The sequence below is a fragment of the Oreochromis aureus genome, linkage group 5, assembly GCF_013358895.1.
Source record: "Oreochromis aureus strain Israel breed Guangdong linkage group 5, ZZ_aureus, whole genome shotgun sequence".
In the NCBI taxonomy this organism is placed as follows: Eukaryota; Metazoa; Chordata; class Actinopteri; order Cichliformes; family Cichlidae; genus Oreochromis; species Oreochromis aureus.
The window spans coordinates 25,994,087-26,012,623 of record NC_052946.1 but is presented as its reverse complement, the minus strand read 5'-3'; the positions used below and the strand labels follow the sequence as shown (position 1 = coordinate 26,012,623).

The 18,537-nt window shown below is 38.6% G+C and overlaps 2 protein-coding genes across 2 annotated transcripts; one reads left to right on the top strand and one right to left on the bottom strand.

The window, feature by feature from the left end:
* Positions 1-1,044: 1,044 nt before the first annotated feature.
* rps23 (ribosomal protein S23) lies at positions 1,045-3,108 on the bottom strand. Its single transcript, XM_031757563.2, has 4 exons — positions 2,996-3,108; positions 1,823-1,982; positions 1,559-1,679; positions 1,045-1,238 (listed from the first exon to the last, which is right to left on the bottom strand). Exons 1-4 carry the CDS (start codon positions 2,997-2,999, stop codon positions 1,092-1,094), a joined length of 432 nt encoding a protein of 143 aa, XP_031613423.1. The 5' UTR covers positions 3,000-3,108; the 3' UTR covers positions 1,045-1,091.
* Positions 3,109-6,634: 3,526 nt separating this feature from the next.
* On the top strand, positions 6,635-16,544 carry atp6ap1la (ATPase H+ transporting accessory protein 1 like a). The gene is made up of 8 exons (XM_039611792.1): positions 6,635-6,756; positions 13,088-13,110; positions 13,240-13,313; positions 13,861-13,929; positions 14,069-14,223; positions 14,387-14,437; positions 14,533-14,770; positions 15,585-16,544. The coding sequence occupies exons 1-8, from the start codon at positions 6,668-6,670 to the stop codon at positions 15,840-15,842; spliced, it is 957 nt and encodes a 318-aa protein (XP_039467726.1). The 5' UTR covers positions 6,635-6,667; the 3' UTR covers positions 15,843-16,544.
* The last annotated feature ends 1,993 nt before the right edge of the window (positions 16,545-18,537 follow it).

Below are 18,537 nucleotides of genomic sequence, written 5' to 3'. Positions count from 1 at the left end.
GTTTTCTCAAGAGGTATTTCATTTCTCCAGGGCACCACCATCAATGAACGTGTTTTTAATGACCTCCTTAAATAAAAATTACAGACTCAGTGCAGCATCTGCTGTTACAAAGTGGTATCAGACTAAAAGCACAGACAGCACAGATACAGCTGTGCTGTCTGTTTATTACTTAATTTCCAAGGAGATAGAGGCATGAAGCTTGTATACCATTTTTAAAAGAATAAGTACCTTTAAGTGTAGTTTTTATTTTTATTTCACTTCTTAAAATATTTTTGATTTGTTTGTATTAATTGTGTAACACTCGTAGTACCAAAGTAACTGGAAAACTGTTTTTTTTTTAAACTTAAAAATAATAACAACACAGGTTGGGACACAAAATGCCATCATTTTGTGAAACTGGACCACAACCAGGTCAACAGCACTTTTAGATTTTTTTCTTCTTCTGCTGAACTAAAAAGCTCCTTTTGGGAGATAAACCACTGGAGGACTTTGCTTGGTATAACCCAAAAACATGTTGTTCTTTTTACATGAACGGCAGGTCTGTATATCTTCACTTGTTTTTGATCCACAGCATTATTACCCAGCTTTCTGATCTGAGATCAGGTATAACTGTGTCTACATTCAAAATCAGTGTCAGAATCTTTATATTATCCCAGCCCTGCACTTACTGACTGTATGTGCGTTGAGACGCCCACATATTTTAAATTATTTACTTCACATGAAAGGGTGAGTGCAAAATGATGACCAAACCGCAAAAATATGTTCATGTGAAACTTGTTTTTGCTACTGTACACATTAATCAGATTTTACAAAATTACATGAAGTCCTTATTTTGAGGATATATACAGAAAAGACTGACATAATTGGCCTGAATTAAATGTTAAACATAAGCCAGTTTCTGGTATATTGATGCAGTTTAACTTGAAATTCAAGCAAAAACAGTTTGCATGATTCACTGCTTAACGGTATCAAAAACATCAGTTTAACTCACTAACAACTGTGCCTTAAAAACACAAGTGAAATGAAAACACGAAGCAAACAGGCTGTAATTGAAAATGTGTTTATTTTATTTTATGTTATTCGTTGACTGTTTATGATCTTGGTCTCTCCTTCTTGCCTTTGTAGAGTGCCAGCAGAGACACGTTGGCCACTTTGACCACCTTGAAACGAACTCCGGGAATGTCACCGACGGCGTGACCCTTACGTCCGAAACCTGCCACCAGAACCTCGTCGTTCTCCTGCAGGTCAAGAAATAGACGCAAAAGAGGTTAGAAGAGCGAAAATTGAGAACAGAGCTAAATTATACATTTAAGAACTTTTAAGGACCCAAGAGAAAATTACAATGAGATCTGTAGATACACGTACAGATCAAAAACTGGAGAAAGTTAAAATCTGCAGTTTAGCTTACTGCAACTTAGAGACATTTCATAGACACTTCATAGACACAGACACTCAACTCCACATAAACAGGACTATTGCGGAAACAATGACTCGATGTTTCTGTTGTAGAATCTACATAAACAATCCTCTAAAGAATAAACTCGCCACTGCCGTTTACCTCGATGAAGTTGAGGCAACCGTCATTGGGGACGAAGGCGGTGATCTTTTTGCCGTTCTTGATGAGCTGAACTCTCACACACTTCCTAATGGCAGAGTTGGGCTGCTTGGCCTCCACACCACTGCACAGAGGAAAAGTACAAAGCTCTTTAAGTTCAACACAAACACCCTTGATAATGGATTTAATAAAGAGGAACTCAAAAGACCAAAAAACTGCTTTATATCTTTCTAAATTACAAGTGTTAGCTGCTGTTGTGATACTTACACTTTCTCAAGTACGATCCCCTTGGCGTGAGAGGCTCCTCCGAAGGGGTTAGCCTTCAGGGCAGTGCCCAGGTGGGCCTTCTTGTACTGTTTGTCGTGCCATTTCTGCTCACGCCGGTGATTGCGGAGCTTTCTGGCAGTACGCAGACCACGACACTTTCCTGAAAGAGGGGAAAAAAAGAAGAAAAAAGTCAAAGTCAGCACAGTCAGGTATGACCATTAAGATGGCACTTCAGACCTTCCCGAGTCATGCTTAACTCTTTCCCCCCTAGGGGTAACTTAAGAATATCCCCATTTGTGCATCAATTAATGAGGATGAACCTATATAGCAGGCATGTCTAAAGTCTGGCCCAGGGACAGACTGCAGCCAAAGTCTGGACACCCCTCTATTACAACTTACTAGGGCCACCCCTGTAAACCCAGGAGCTGTTCTAATAAACATCAAACCACCTCTTTAATATACAACACGTGTCTTTGTGGGGAAAAAGAGAAACATCAAACACAGTGATGCTGCAGATCAATTAAACGGACTCCTTAACGAGAAAGGCAAAAAGGAACCCAGATGCTTCTCTTCGGTGGGTACATTTAAAAACTGTTCAGCCCGCTGTTCGCAGGGTAGAAACATTTCACCATCAGTCCCTATTCAACAGAAATCTGATTTGTCAGGCATCCTTTCCATGAGACCCACCTCGTGGTGTGAGGACCGGGCTTCAGTTAAGCTTTACTTTTGCCAACATATCCAGCTCTCGTTAATTTTGATAAGCGCTGGGCTAAAACCGCAGACAACAGCTAAAGCTCGGTGCTCTCACAAAGACAACCTCCGGCTTTCAAAATGACACTTAACCCCTATCGGGTGTCACTTTAACGACATTTATAAATCTTCTATTTAAGTACAAAACAAAAATAAGGCACAGGCAGCTTAAACTGTAACGGGAATCTTTGGTGTGCTGAGCTAATACCGCTAACACGCCGCTAGCTGCTCAGACATGTTATGGCCGCTCCACGTTGCGGTTTCAAAGAAGCATAAAAACGGATTTTTTTTAATAATCTGCAGAATTTTACCGACACAAACGAGTTTAAATCTGTTCGTAAGACCTTTATACGCGGCACTGTTGTGAAAACCCCCCACAGAAGTCACATTTTTGGGGTATTTCAGATGAACTTTCAGACGTACCCATGATTGCTGAGCGAGCCTGGGATGGAAAGGAAGGAACCAGGATGCACCGCGGCGATGTCTACACCGAGGCCCCCGGACGGACGTTGCCACGATATATGCCTGATTAAAATTATGCCATTTCACGCCAATGTTTTCATATTTAATTCTTGCAGAACAAAGAATTTAGACTCATTTTAGAATTTGGTAATTATACATACAACCAGTGTAGTTTTATTATTGAGAGCCGCTAAATTCCTTCTCTTATTTTTGTCTTCACTGTTTTATCTCCCTTTCAGTCAGTCACACTATTATTATTCATCATACTTCACTCCCGACCCTCCCGTTTTCTCAGTTTTTGAGTAATTTGCTGTATTGTTTTTATTTAAAAACTGAAATTAGAGCGAAACCAAATAATTGGACATCTAAACCTGCAATTAACGGCTAATGGATGTCTTGTTAGTGCCCTCTGGTGGACAGAGTATGTAGTTCACAAATGTGACAAATTAAAGGAAAACCTCGAATCTAGGTATGAGCAGTGTTGGGCAAGTTACTTTGAAATAGTAATTCAATTATAGTTACTAGTTACTTCTACAAAAAAGTAACTGAGTTAGTAACTGAGTTACAATATTCTAAAAGTAATTAATTACTTGGAAAAGTAACTATTGCGTTACTTAAAAAAAAAACAAAGAACATTTAACCCTCTGGTGTCCAGGGTATAATTGGCCATTTTTTTTACTACTCTTGATTTTCTCTCCACATTTTACCTTTAAAAACTATTTACTTTGCCTTGTTTGGTATCATTCTTTTTAGCGCAACCTCACGTGTCTGAATTTAAAGTTATGTTCTCATTTTGTCATACTGTATAACCAGAATTGATCTAAAAATCAGACAAAAAACATAAAATCACAGTAGAAAAAGTTATATTTTTACTGTAACAACATAAACATGTTTAATGAATCATATTTCATAACTTCAAATGCAAATATTAATTGTCAATTTTAAAATCCTATGCACAAGTTTTGCAAACAACAAAGTTATTTGCATCCATTTACTTTTTACCCCTTTTTAAAATAACCATTTCAAACTATTTACAGAACAATCAGCTGTTCTTCAATAAGATGCCACACAAATTATATGTGCCACTCCAGAAAAAATCATTTCTGTCCACTATAAAGGAGAACATCACAGCCTGATACCTGCAGGTCTGACAGCAGCAGGTGTATCACCTCTGTTTCTACCCGGAGACAGCAGTCGCCTCATTGTTCTGACACACAACACAAAACTATCCACAACACTACACACTAACTACACAAGACAACACATTAACTACACACTCCAAACACGCTAAACGTCACAAATCTCACATCTCGCTCTGTCTCTTTTCCTGCTCTCTCTCTCTTTCTCTTTCTCTCTCTCTCTTTCTCTCGCCGTCACTCCTAAAACTTTTTTTTGTTTTGTTTTTTGCTCATAAGCAGAGAGTGCTTGCTAGCGCTAACGTGGCGAAACTATTGAGGAAAAAACGCCGCGTATATATTGTTTATCATGACTCTGGTTTTACGTGGCCTATCGACACAATTTAAAAACTGGCACCTTGTTGCTTTGTCTTTAAGTGGTCATGTGATTGACTTACCACGACTACTTTATTCTTCCTCAGTCAAACAGCAGCACTCATGCGATTGTTTTGCCTCCTTAGCTCCAGGTGTTGTGCTAGACAGTGATCGTGATTACCGTCCGCGCGCGGGAGCGCTGGCTGCTAAAAGCTGTAGCGTCCAGATTACTTACAGCTACTTCCGTGCAACTGATATAAGATGCGGTAAGCTGAACACAGCTTCAACCGTCTGTTTGTTGAAAAATAGTAACGGACCGCGTTTCCTTGTTAGTAACTGTAACGCCGTTGTAACGATAGGAATAGCAATTAGTTAGATTACTCGTTACCTAAAAAAAGTAACGCCGTTAGTAACGCCGTTACTTGTAACGCCGTTATTCCCATCACTGGGTATGAGTGACAAATTCAGCAAATGGCTCCTTCACAATTCATGAATTCCATGAATCTTCACTGTGGTCTTCCTTTTCCCACTTTTGTCCAATATACCCACTACCCCTCCTCTACATGTCCAAAGTATCTGAGGTATCCCTCTGATAAACTCATTTCTAATCCGGATTATTCTAGTAACTTGCAGCAAAAATCTTAGCATCTTCACCTTCAAAACATACATAATATCAAGCCTCTTGTCATCCTATAAACCTCCCCTTTCAATCTTTCTGTCACACTCTCTTCTTCCGCTCTTCTCTGCACAGTTCATTGCTTTGGATGGTTGACACCAGGTATTTAAACTCATCTACTGTCACTACCTCTGATCCTTGCATCTCTGGTGCACTGATGACAAGACCTTCACTCACAATGTCTGCTCAGCAGCAAAATTTAGCTCTATGTGAACATTTAGGACAATGATGTTTCTGCATTACTGACATAAGCAGGTGACTGAGAAGGTCAGTGCAGGACACGATCAGGCTGTTGATTAAAACCAAGAATGCTGGGTGTGAGATTTACCAGGAAAAGCTGGAAATGTCCTTAGAGAGGTCAGTCTGATTTAAAAAACGATGCATGAAGATAATCACCAGGCAATAACACAAAAGTATCAACCCTAACCCTAACCCATTTGGGGGATTATATGCTGTTATCTGACAAATAAAATCACTTGCTGTGAGGTAAAGGTTTTGGTGAGTGAAATTCTAGCATGTTATTAGCACCAATTCACAGATATCTGAGTTTTTCTGATTCACCCATAGAATTTGTGAATATTCTTGTATCAGCTGCCGCATTTAGTCATCACCACCACACATCGTCTTCCTGCATCTCATCCTATCTTTTGCATCCCCTTCTGCCACACAAACCCTCTGCATGTGCCTCCCTAAATCCTAAACACTAGACCACCAGTGAAACTCATCCAGTTATTATTAATACTGTAAACTGTAGATACAGATATACTGTATATACTTGGTAAATAGTGTAGTGAAGTAAAGACAGAATTAAGTTTAAGCTTCTAAGCTTTAAATAAATAAATAATGTTTAATCTTAAAAATACAGATAAAATGCATTTGCAACAAATGAGTCGAACACGAAACCTATTTTTTGTTTATTTATAAGAGGCTTAAACTTCATTCTGTCTTTACTTCACCACACTGTTTACTACAGTACTGTTGATATAAAACTAAATCTGGTACATACAGCAACAAATCCAATAAAATCGGAAAAACCAGATGTGATCCGTAAGCCACTGTTTCCCTGCCGGTAATGCATTGTTATTGTAACTGTATTGTGTACATTTCATTCACTGGTATCCCTGTAACAGTGCATCTGAACACCTTTCATACACGACAAACATATTTACAGACAGACAGCTGACCAGTGCTTTGTTTTATGTAATCATCATTTTGCTGCCTTTAATCTCCAGACATTAAATATATTTTGACTGAGCTGACCTGAAAATGACAAACTGAGGGAACAACAGTGTGTTTGACCTGTGGGCGGGGCTCCTGTCACCGTGCTTACCACTGCTGTGTCCTGTGATTGGCTAATTCTGCCATCTGTCAGGGGGGTTTAAAGGCATGGGGCAGATTAAAGTAGATTAGGATGGGCAGGGAGGGAGAGAGAGCGCATGCTGGCATCAGACTCTGGTCACCACAGCGATGGCTTCACCAGGGAAACATTGCTGCATCCTCCTCCTCTTCCTCCATCTGCAGGCGTCTGCCTGCCTCCACCGACAACCTGCAGAGAGGTAGGTGGACAAACACAAACAGAGCAGGTGTAGTAGCTTTATGTTAGTTTTTGACCTCACCTAACTGTCTAATCTTTGATTTGTGCTATGCTCACCCACAACTTTCTATTCACTACACCTCATGTGGTGCTATGGTATAGAATTTATTTGTTTATTTTTAATATGAGCTCAGAGGAACAAGCTCGGCAACTTTTCCTGCAAACAGATACCTACTTTCACATCTAGCACACACAGAGTAACATTATCATCCTTTTGTACTAATGTGTGTGTGTGTGTGTGTGTGTGTGTGTGTGTGTGTCCATGTGATTAAACTAAGCCCCACATTCACTCTCCTTTTAGCTCCACCAAAGCCTGAGAATGAGGTACCTGCTTAATCTGGAGACAATGAGCCTTCAGCAGAGAGTTAGCATGCCATTATCAAACCCAAATCAGGACCTAAAACAGGAATGCTTTGGTGATCTGCAGAGCGTGGAAGAATTCTTTGTAGCCACACAAAGTCCCCAATTACTTCAATAAAGCATGATGACGCTATCTAATGACATATAATGTTTCTTTGAGATGCCATCAGCAGTAAGACAGGAGTCATTTTCAGCAGAATCATTTTGATTCACATTTAAAAGCCCCTGGTTTCTTTAAAGTTGTTTTTTTTTTTTTTTTTAGCTCCATTAATTAAAATACACAGATTTTTAAAGGATAGTAAGTATGCAAGTTGTTTAAGTACTGATCTAGCAAAAGTAATGCTGATTGAATGGACAACATTTGATCCTGGAGCTCTCTTTATTACTTGAATTTCCAAACCGATGGTCACGCTTTCTTTATTTTCAGTTTTTATTACTCTTCTTCTTTGCCGTTGATGGTAACAGACTCTTTTTTTTTACTGCATCAAATACAAGTGGTAAAAATGAAGGCAATGCACAAGTGCTAAAAACTGAGCATTTTTAATAAAATTATATGACAAATAATACAGTGCCACTGTGTGCCACAGTCTGTCCAAGACTGATCAGCAGGTATTAGTTTGTATATGTCACAAATGTACAGTTTTATTGATGCTTGTCTCTAAACAAACCTGTAAACACTGATGTCATACTGGTCACTTCTGACTACCAAAATAAAGCATGGTGACAACCAAAATGCTAATGCCGAAACTTTAAAAAGTGGTTTCTAGAGCCAATGAGTGACATCATGGTGTGTGACATCACGGTGTGCATGGCCATCTTTTCTATACAGTCTGTGGTCACATGGATTGAAATGAATACATTTTCACCAGTTATTTCAATTTTTTTCAATATGTTATACATGTGTATTTTCTGTTTTTTAAACTGTAATCTGTCCTTTCGTTCAGATTTAGCAAACAGAATCATGGTCTGAATGCTCTGTTGTGACAAACATAAGAGGGGCACTGCAGATTCTCTGTAGGCTCCTCTTGTTCACCTGTTTTGTTTTATTTACTTACTTTATTGTATTATTTAGATTATTATCAGAGTGGGTATTATGTCGGGTGAACAGGAGTTGAAGCTCACGTTATACACATTTGTTCAATGTTCAATTATTTATATCCTGTTTTTATTTCGGCTTATTTAACCTTTCATCCCTTTCAGTCTATACCATAGACTGTATATGAAAGATGGCCACAGTCACTGTTACCCTGTTTTGCTGCCAGTCTGCTCACTGGTGGGGCCAGTAATGTAAAAAATTAACATCATGTTGTATCATGAGACTTTAATCAAGTGACTGGGATGAAAAATTAATCTGGAGCATGATCACAGGATAATAAATTAAAGTAAGCAGTAGGTCTGTTTGTCCCTTCATACCCTTTTGCAGCCAGAGTCGACCATTAGAAAGAACAAAATGTTTAAGGCACCTCCACTAATGCTTTAGTTCAAGTCTATCAGTCGATGGTCAGCAGTCATCCAACTCACTTGCTTCCAGTGACCTCACAACACCTCTTAATACAAACCAGCAATCATGCCTTTGTTTTCTACCTCTTGCTCACAGAGATTTTATCCTGACTCTTGTTTGTTTAATCCTCTTTGTTCCTTCTACCTGCCAGCTTACTTATTATATCTCTGACACGCTAATGAGCTCCAGCTCATCCAGCAGAAGTCTGTTAGTAATTCCTGGTTGAGGCTAAAAGCCAGGGGAGACTCAGGCACCTCCGTTTCATCTATTTCAGATTGTTTCTTTGTTTTTAATCTGTGTTTTAGTACAACTAATGTGTAGAATCATGCTAGCCGTATGTGGTGATTTAACTGTTATTTTCTCTCCTGTAAGCCATTAAACATATGGCAGATGTTTACGAAATCATTCAGTGTCTGCTTTCGTCTGGCGATACTTGCCTTAAACTCGACCCCAATAGGATGATTATGTTGCCCCGTGTCTTTTGAGTGTGTGCATCAGCAGCTGTTTATTGCGTTTCACAGTGTGCAGCTGTTGATGGTAAAGGATTGAGAAGCTGTAAAGTCTTCTCTGGCTGCAAGCCACCCCATCCTTCATCCTTGGGGTCTGTGTGCTTGTGATTGTATGATTATGCAAACAGTGCAATCCCACAATCCACAGCCCAGTGCCCTGACCCAGCACAAGAGAGCAGCTAAACCTTGTTTTTGGCTGAAGAGGCTCTTTGAATGAAGGGGATTTGATCGCTCTATTGTCTGATTCTCTGACCTGATGTACATTTAAAATACATTCAGTATGTGCTGCATTTTATTTTACATTCACTGAGAGGATTTTGATCTTGAGAGTGCCCATACAGAGATCCACCGTGCTCGTGGCTCATTTAGATTAGATTATCCATAGCTGGACAATTTTGGCAGATTATTCAGAAATCAGGCTGCAGCTTTAAAGAAACAAAATCACTGCCCAGAGTAAATGCATGCTTGCATTGTACACACCGGCTGTTAAATAATGTGAAACAACTACTAAACATACACATATTTTTACTAAAAGAGAAACTAAAATTACAAAATCATTGAGCAGAAAATTTTTGCAGATTTATTAGCCTGTGTACAATGATGGCAAATACACCGAGACGTTAAACATACTCATCGGTAGAAGCAGCACTTATGTATGTATTTTACTTAAGTACTGGTACCACACTAATATAGTAGAATTTTTTAGTAGAAGTCCTGACTGTAGGGCACTTAAGAGCACTTAATGTAGAGCAGCAATGTTCTGTCCTCTTGTGTATGAAAAATCTCATCAGTACCTGTAATAGTCAAACAAATAATGTTAAACAGCACAAGCCTGTGAAACTATAAAAAAAACAGAAAATATAAAAAATCTAAATAGAACTTCAAAACTATAATCTGTTGGTAGCTGTCTTGTACTTTCTGCTCATATATTCTGACCACTGCTTTACAGCATCAGTAAGGAGTAAGATTTAAAGATTAAAGGCTCGTGGCTGAGCTGTAAAACCTTAATTTGAGAGCTTTTGACTATTAATCAAGAATCTTCAAATATATATATTCCTACATATTACATATTTAGACATGTTATTTAAAACTAATCAATAAATCATGGAAGGTCTATATAGATAACAGCTATTGATGGGCTAACTAAATTAGTTAGCATTAAGCAAGACTTATTAACCTGGTATTTTCCTTTTTTTAATCATGAATAAGAAAGCAACTACACTCACCAGGCACTTTATTAGGTACACCTGTTCTGCTGCTCCTTAAAGCAAATATCTAATTAGCCAATCACATGGCAGCAACTCAACACAACCAGGCATCACAGTGAGAAAGAAAGGTGATTTACATGACGTTGAACCTGGAATGGCAACCATATCTCGAGTTTACAGAGAATGATCTGAAAAAGAGAAAATATTCAGTGAGAAACAGTTTTCTATGCTTTGCTGATGTTAGAAGGGAATGGATGGACTGCTTCGTTCTGATAGGAAGCCAACAGCAACTCAAATAACCATTTATTACAACCGAGGCATGCAGCAGCGCATCTGTGAAGAAGAACACATCAAACCTTAAAGCAGATGGGCCATCAGAGGAAAAGCACACTGGGTGCCACTCCTCTTAGAAAAAAAAAGAAAACTGAGGCTAGAATTCACAAAAACTGGAGAACGGCAGACTGGAAAAACATTGTCTGGTCTGATGAGTCCCAATTTCTGTGGCAACATTCAGATGGTCAAAATCTGGTGTAAACAACATGAAAGTATGGATCCATCCTCCCTTGTATCGACTGTTCAGCTTCCTAGTGGTCTAATGGTATAGAGGATATTTTCTTGGCACACTTTGGACCCCTTATTACCAATTGAGCACTGTTTAGATGCCACAGCCAAACATGTCCATCGCTTTATGACCACAGTGTACTTGATTGTTGTTACACGTGTGTCTGCAACAATACTACTACTGCTACTACTAACAGTAGTAACACATTAATGGGAAAAATCAAAACGTGATGGAATAGTTTCTGTGTTTGAATCCCAAAGTAAGTTTCTTAACTTTGACCAAATATGGTCAAAGTACAAAGCAGTAAATTGATATAGAAAAGTTCAATCTGGGCCTTTTCTTGACCTTGTGTGTTTTCTTATTATTCATCAAAATGTGAAACAGTTTTTCTAAAATTGCTTCTTTGTTGTTTTTTCCACCTGTGCTCCTTTCACTGGTGTGACCATGTGCAGGCTTTGGTCAGCCTGCACATGGTCACACCTCTCTGCTGCTCTTAACAGCATCTCAGGATTTCTTTAAACAGGTGGAGTTGCTCAGTTGTACTTTGACAGGTGGCACAGCAGGTGGTTGCATACCTGGTTCAAGACAATGTTTTGACATCTCTCCCGCTGTCCACTAAACCCTGGCTGATGACCTTTGTGTAGTTTTCTCAGTGGTCATTATTAGGCAGTAAACGAATCATTAACATCAATCAGATTGGTTCCACTCTCTCTTCATTATTTTAAGTTTTTATTGTAACGATACATATTTTCTGTAATTCCAGATTAGAAAGAGGATGAGCTCCAGCTTTAACCTTGTTATTGTTGCCTGATCCAGCACATCAATCTGAACCAGCTGAAGAGTCATCACATAAAACCTTCAATTACAAAGAAAACCGTCAATCAGACCTGCTGCTAATTTGATTCTAGCATTAGATCTCAGTCCATTATGTTTCTGCTACAAGACTCTGTCTGTAATCTGGGTCAGAGTGTATCCTCTCAACAACTACCCACCTCTGTGCCAGACTGATCACTGTTATCTTAACTAATCCACTGGGTCAGCAGCCGGGTCACTCAGGTGTACTCTGAGGACTTACACTCTCACAGGTTCCTCCCTTATTTAGCTTGGATTTCTATTGGGTGATTTGGAATGATGTCTTTCTTGCATTATGCACAAATCAGCATCTGAGAAATGAAGGTGAAGAACACCAATCATCAGTTTGCTTTTGATGTTTTGCGAGAAGGAGCAAGAGCCATCTGATAAGTCCCTCCACACACTCTGCGTGAATAGAGTCAGATGCAAAACAATCTGCAGCTAGATCAGTTTGTGAAATCAAGAATATTTTATCTTGAATGTGTTTGATGTGTATTTGTGACTTCTTTCAAACTTTCTGAATCCAGTTCAGCTGCAAAATGTAAGCACATCTAAGCTGGAGCCGAACCAGTTCTGCCAGGGTGCCCTTTGAGAACCAGGCCACATTTTGATGGGCCTGAAAATTTATTATGATTCAATGTTCCCAGAAGAAGTCTGAGAAACTCAAACAGAATTCACTGGTTACATTTATCAGTCACTGATGAATTTATTGAGGTAGCCCAACAGTTTTCTAGTGTCATACTGGTGCAAATCTTTAAAACTGGTTTTCGATTGGGCACTGGCATCACATCAGCAAAAAAGGGGCAAAAAGGTGCCTGCAGGTATTAGGCTACCAACGTGGGCAGAGAAGGACAGCTGGTGGTTTTGATGTGGCTGATGGTCCACATTAAACTCAAAGTTGTAAAAGTTGCTGATGGTTGCTTAAGTATCTCAAACAGTTAAGTATGAGTGAATCAGACTCTTTTAAACATACTTTCACTTTAATTCTTGGATATTTTTTTTTGTTCAGAATAAACATAATTCGTATGAGACAGTAAATTATTTAATATTTCACAATAATGTAATAAAGATTTATTTTAAGATGATTTTTTTTTTTTTTTTTTACCTTTTTTACCTTGTTGTTTTCGAATACTGATATTTAATATTTTAACTGATTAATTTATTTCATGTATTGAAATCATTACTTAAAAATAAAGTTACAGAAGAAAAATAACTAGTGGAAAAAAACTGTGCTGATGACAAATATGAAGAAATGACAACGTTAAATATTTTACTGATTCTTCTTTCAATTCCTTTTGCAGTGCTGCTGTTTCTCTGGAATACGGTGAGATCTATTTATCAATCTACAATTTTGATTTGTTTATCTTTCTCATATTTTAGTATAAAAGGTCAAAGGTATAACACGTATATTCTCATGGCTTATTTTGTTAAACAAATCCTGTTGTCTCTGCAGACATCGGGAGCAATAAAAGGGTGAAGGCAGAGCAATATTTGATACCCGCAGAGAGAGGATTTGGACAACTGCAGGTAAAATATGAGTGGGGAGGGAAAAACGTAACCCTACAATTTTTTATTAAAGTTTTACTGATTTTTAACCATTTAGGTGCCGAGAATGTCAATAAATGGAAGATGTGTCACAATTTAATCCTAATCTAAAAATGTGCAGCCACAATGTCACATATGCCAACTGTACCAGCTTGAAAATGACTTAAATTTTTTATGTCAGGTTCATAATGTCAGCAGATTAACTTGCTTTTTCAACAAATAAAAAAAAAATCTTCATTTAAATTTAACAAACATTCCAGTTTTTGGAAACAAGGTTGTAAGAGTGGAAAAAAATCATGTCCTCTCTGAGAAAATGATGATTCCTGTTTTTGGAAGCATACCAGGAAAATGCTGGAATTTATGAAGCACAAAATTCTCATTAAAACACATATTTTATTAAATAAACAAAAAAAAACCAAACAAACAGACATGAAAGAGCAAAAACAGTTAATGCCTTTATATAAAAATTGAAAGTTTGGCTTTAAGAAGTTGTTTCACATGATTGAAGTTTGCTTCTTCCTGCCTCCAGTCTTCAAATGCATCACGCAGGAAATTACTTCAGACACCAGGAGCTGCAGTTCCCCTCCCTCCTCTAAAGGTTCACTGAGCATGAGTAACATTTTCTCCAACACAATCAGTTGGAGATATATATTATAATAAAAAACACATTATATATTCAATTTCAAAAGAAGGCTTTTAAATTTACTGCTTTCTAACTGGTTGTACCTGCCCACCAGGTGTTGTCCGATGGGCAGCCCTGCCTCTTGTTCCAGGCCAGGAAACTGTCTCTCCGCTATGACAAGCAGAAACACCTGGACCTCACAGAGCGAGCCTTTTCTCCTCAGAAACCTGTCGACACCAGTCAGTCTGTCTGTCGCAAGGACAAAGCCACGTAAGTGCACCTCCTACTTGTCTGTCTACTTGTATGAGAAATGTCACAGGGTCTAACATGAAGATTATAATCCCAATTTAAAGACAAGAACAATGCAGTGTGAAGAAAGGTCCAGGTGTGCTGTACATCTGAGAGTCTTACTTGTCTCTTTGTTCCTCTGTAGGCTGGTCATGAGGTTTGGAGATGTGGAGGATTTGAAAGGCCTTTCCATCAGGTTAGCTATGCCACCAAATATGATCACGCTAAGCAGTTTGTACACAATACATGAACATTTGCCCTGACCGTCTCCTCTCGCCTCTCTTTCATCAGACTGCAGCTGTCCAACAGCTTTTATGAGTCTTCGGGGCAGTGGTGGTTCTCGGTGGACAGCGTCTCGCTGCTCTACAACATTTCTGAAGAGGCTGTGTTCAATGCCAGCGAGGTGTACGCTCCAGCTTCCTCCTCCTACCGCTGCATCCACGTCAGCAGCCTGGAGCGATACAGTGCCCTGCTGCTACCTGGCACTGACCAAGCCCGCCGCTGGTCCATCACCTTTACAGACTTCCAGGTACCCGTCTCTTTACCCTGTCTTTGACTGATTCTTCAAAGAGGGTGTTTCATTTCTTGTATGGTGTCTGGAAGACACAACAAAGTCTTGTTAGAACATTTATTAATTTTTCAGTGTTTTTTGTGGTTAAGGGTCATTTTCTCTCTAGTTCAATACTTTGTTAACACATCTTGAACTTAAATGTCGAAATGAGCAAACACAAAGCTGGGAAAACAGCGGTATGCTGTCAGCTCACAGACCCAGAGACTGGCAGAGTACATGATTTACACAGGTGAGCGGGTAGAGGACACAATACAGTTTAAAAATGACCAGTAACAGCTTCTAATTGGACAAATACAAAAATACAAACAAACAAAATTTATTGAAAAATGCAAGTTTTAAAGGGTGTTGAAATGGTTTTCCAATATTTAAATCACCACAGTGAAAAAAGCAATCACCCCCTCCTGAGGTTATAGCTAGTTGTATCACGTTAATGAGTTAATAATAAATTCTAGCTCTGGGTTTTTATTCTCAGACTACTTGGGCTAGTAGAATAGCTATGCATGATTCACAGTTCAGAATAGGCTTATTTGACTTATCCTGGACCACAGTGCAGCCCCTCAGTTCACAGAAGCTGTTTTAGCTCCTCTCTGTTTAAGGCAAATTTCGGGCCCCTCATAAAGATAAAGTTAGACCAGTAGGAGGTTCTGAGATGACTGTATTAAGGGTACCTGATCTATGTGATGTGATATAGAGCCAGAAGCATATTGAGAATATTACCTGTATTTTTATTTTTTTATTTTTAAAAAAAAAAATGTTTCTGTGCTCTCCTCAGATTCAGGCCTTCAGCGTCACCTCGGGAAAGTTTTCTCCTGCGAGCGACTGTACCACCTTCTTGACGCCAGCCATCCTGATGGGCCTCGTCACCTCCCTCATCCTGCTGCTGGTGCTGGCCTATGCCCTGCACATGCTCATCCACTTGAAACACATTGAGCATGACGAGGAGCACAAAGCCGACGTCTACTTCCCCAAAAGCCCTGAACACTTGGAACAGTACTGCGTGGAAAACCTCACTGAGAAAAATGTTATGTAGGTTAGGCAGTGAGGTGATGGACAGACTTTTAACAGTTACAGTTTTGAAAAAGTGAAATGCAGCTGATCTGATAGCTGGCACCAAACCGGGTGTGACATACTCTCAGCCCAGGATCAATTTTTTTTTAAACGGACATTTCTAAACTTTTGTAATTTACCCATGAGAGGATTTCTGTTTTTGTCTTAATAAAAATATAAAATGAAAATTCTGGTTTCTTTTATATTTGTAGTGTTTGATTGAATTTCTTGCTTTTCAGTTTGAAGACATAGCAGAATAATTGTTTATAAAGCTAGCTGTATGTCAGCTATAAGTACTAGTCTCTTCAGGGAAATACAAAAAGAAAATTAAAATTTGGTTAGAGGATTTAAATCCTGAAGGAGCAGACCGAGACTTAAAAGAACCATGAAGACAGCTAAAAACAACTGAAATTATTTAATAAGCTAGCAACCTCCCTTGCCACGTGTAGGGAAAATACAAATATACATATGCAAAATCATTATAGTATGATGTTGCCAGTAAATATAGACTTTGACATTTGACACATGACACAAGACTTTGTCAAAAAATTAGTTTTCATTGAAAGACCCATGCCGATTTTCCTAAATCTTGCCTCTGTCATATACCCTACATAATATGGCCTTAAAAATATGTAGCTTATGCTTCTTATAGATGAAGCAGGAGTATCACAATTACAGTAAAGTAAACGAGTCTCTGCACTGTATGGAACGCCAGGACTGCCATAATGAATTACTTAAATACACCATTAAATAATTAATTAAATGTGGCAATAATTAATTAAAATGGGAATTAATTAATTAAATACATAGTTATGACACATGTAATTAATTAATTATTGACACATTTAATTAATTATTTATGTATTTCACATTTTAATTAATTATTGACACATTTAATTAATTAATTATTGACACATTTAATTAATTATTTGTGTATTTCACATTTTAATTAATTATTGACACATTTAATTAATTATTTCATGATATATTTATTTATTTCATTTTGGCAGTCCTGGCGCCTGGCTCTCACCATGAAATAATTTTTATCTGTCAGCTTCACCCATCAAACTCAGGGGCGGGGTTAACGCTGATCGACTCAAAACCATTGCTTTGGCCTGGTGGCCATTGTTTTAGCCCACAACAACCGGCAGAACTGAACTTTGAAAAACCCTGTTTGTGTGTCACCAAAAACAGTTTTAATATTTTTTAGCCGAGAATGTAGTGGTTTAATCTTCATATGTCTGGTCGGTTTGTCAAGATACAGCCTCTTTGCAAAAGTGCTTCGATGATTTCGGAGATGTCTGCCCAGTCTCACGGCAAAGCCTGGGACAGACCCGCTCGCCTCGCAAGCAATCGAGCTGTTATTACCGCCGACAAAGCGCAGGCCCCGGTACACAGCTGTAATAACCCCGCTGACACTGACTTATTTTACTGAGGTTATATTTATCGGGGTGTTATTTCCTGATGTTCGTATGTGTCCTACGTGTTTCAGTCGCCAATTCTGAATTATAACTAACATTAAAAACATGTTTAAGAAGGAGAGAGAGCAAATAAATTCGATTAACAGCTGATCTTTGGGTTTCTGTTCAGTAATCAGCGTGACCTGCGTATAAACGCAGAAGAGAGATAACGTTGGTGTTTCCGTCATGTAGTAGCTGCTGGCTTTAACTGTACAAAGGTGGTTCGACACTATGAAACACATACAGACTTCATGATGTTCGGCTAATATTTTTATTGTGAATATTAATCATGAGGGTAAACGGACCTGTACACCACGGAGCAAGATCAGCATACCCACGATATCTTCAGATCTCTGAGTTAACACAGAGTTTCCCAGCTGACTATCTAACTGTCATCTACGAATATGTCACGGGTCATATCAATATGATTTTACAGAAAAGCATCCTTAATACTGCCAACTATTCCAGAGACGTGAAAATCTACAGCATAAAGAACACAAAAATATAGCAGTCTAACGCAACACTGTAACAGAGATGAACCGTCAGTTTGTCGCAGATCAAAGTGGAATGAAAGTGATTGGTTGAACAGGTGTTCGTGATCTGTGTTATCTGCATTTTCATCAGTGTAAAAGACTCAGCAGCAGATTAGACTAACAGTTATACATTTAATAAATGACCAAATGAATCCACGATCGAACCTGTTCCGACAATTTGAGTTTGTATTCCCTCAGCTGCAGACTCGCTGCTGTTTAAATGTTTGAGAGGAAGATTAGATATAAAGCAAACGTCAAACATAGACTCAGTCTGCGTTCACATTTGATATGAGGCCAGGACGGATATTGGCTGTGTCCTGTTTTAAGATCATACATGTAAAATTGTTGTCTGACCTCCGTCGATCCAGAGTCCGTGGTTACCATGGTTACTGCATAAGCAGCTATAATGTAAACATTACGCAGCATAGGTGTTTATGTTTTTCATTGCAAAAGAACTGTCTGAATGGTTAACTGAAGTTAACTTGGATAAATTATAGTTAAGGAGTATCACAGATAACGCCCATGTGAGCTGCTGAAATCAGTAGGCTATTACTGAAATATACGTGCTATATCATAAACTACGATATAAATAGGGAGGTCCTATTAACATGTTTAGTTTTAAAGGACACCTTCCTGCCTTTAGTCTCATTCATGAGCAGTATTAGTTTTCTTCTAACATCCAGAA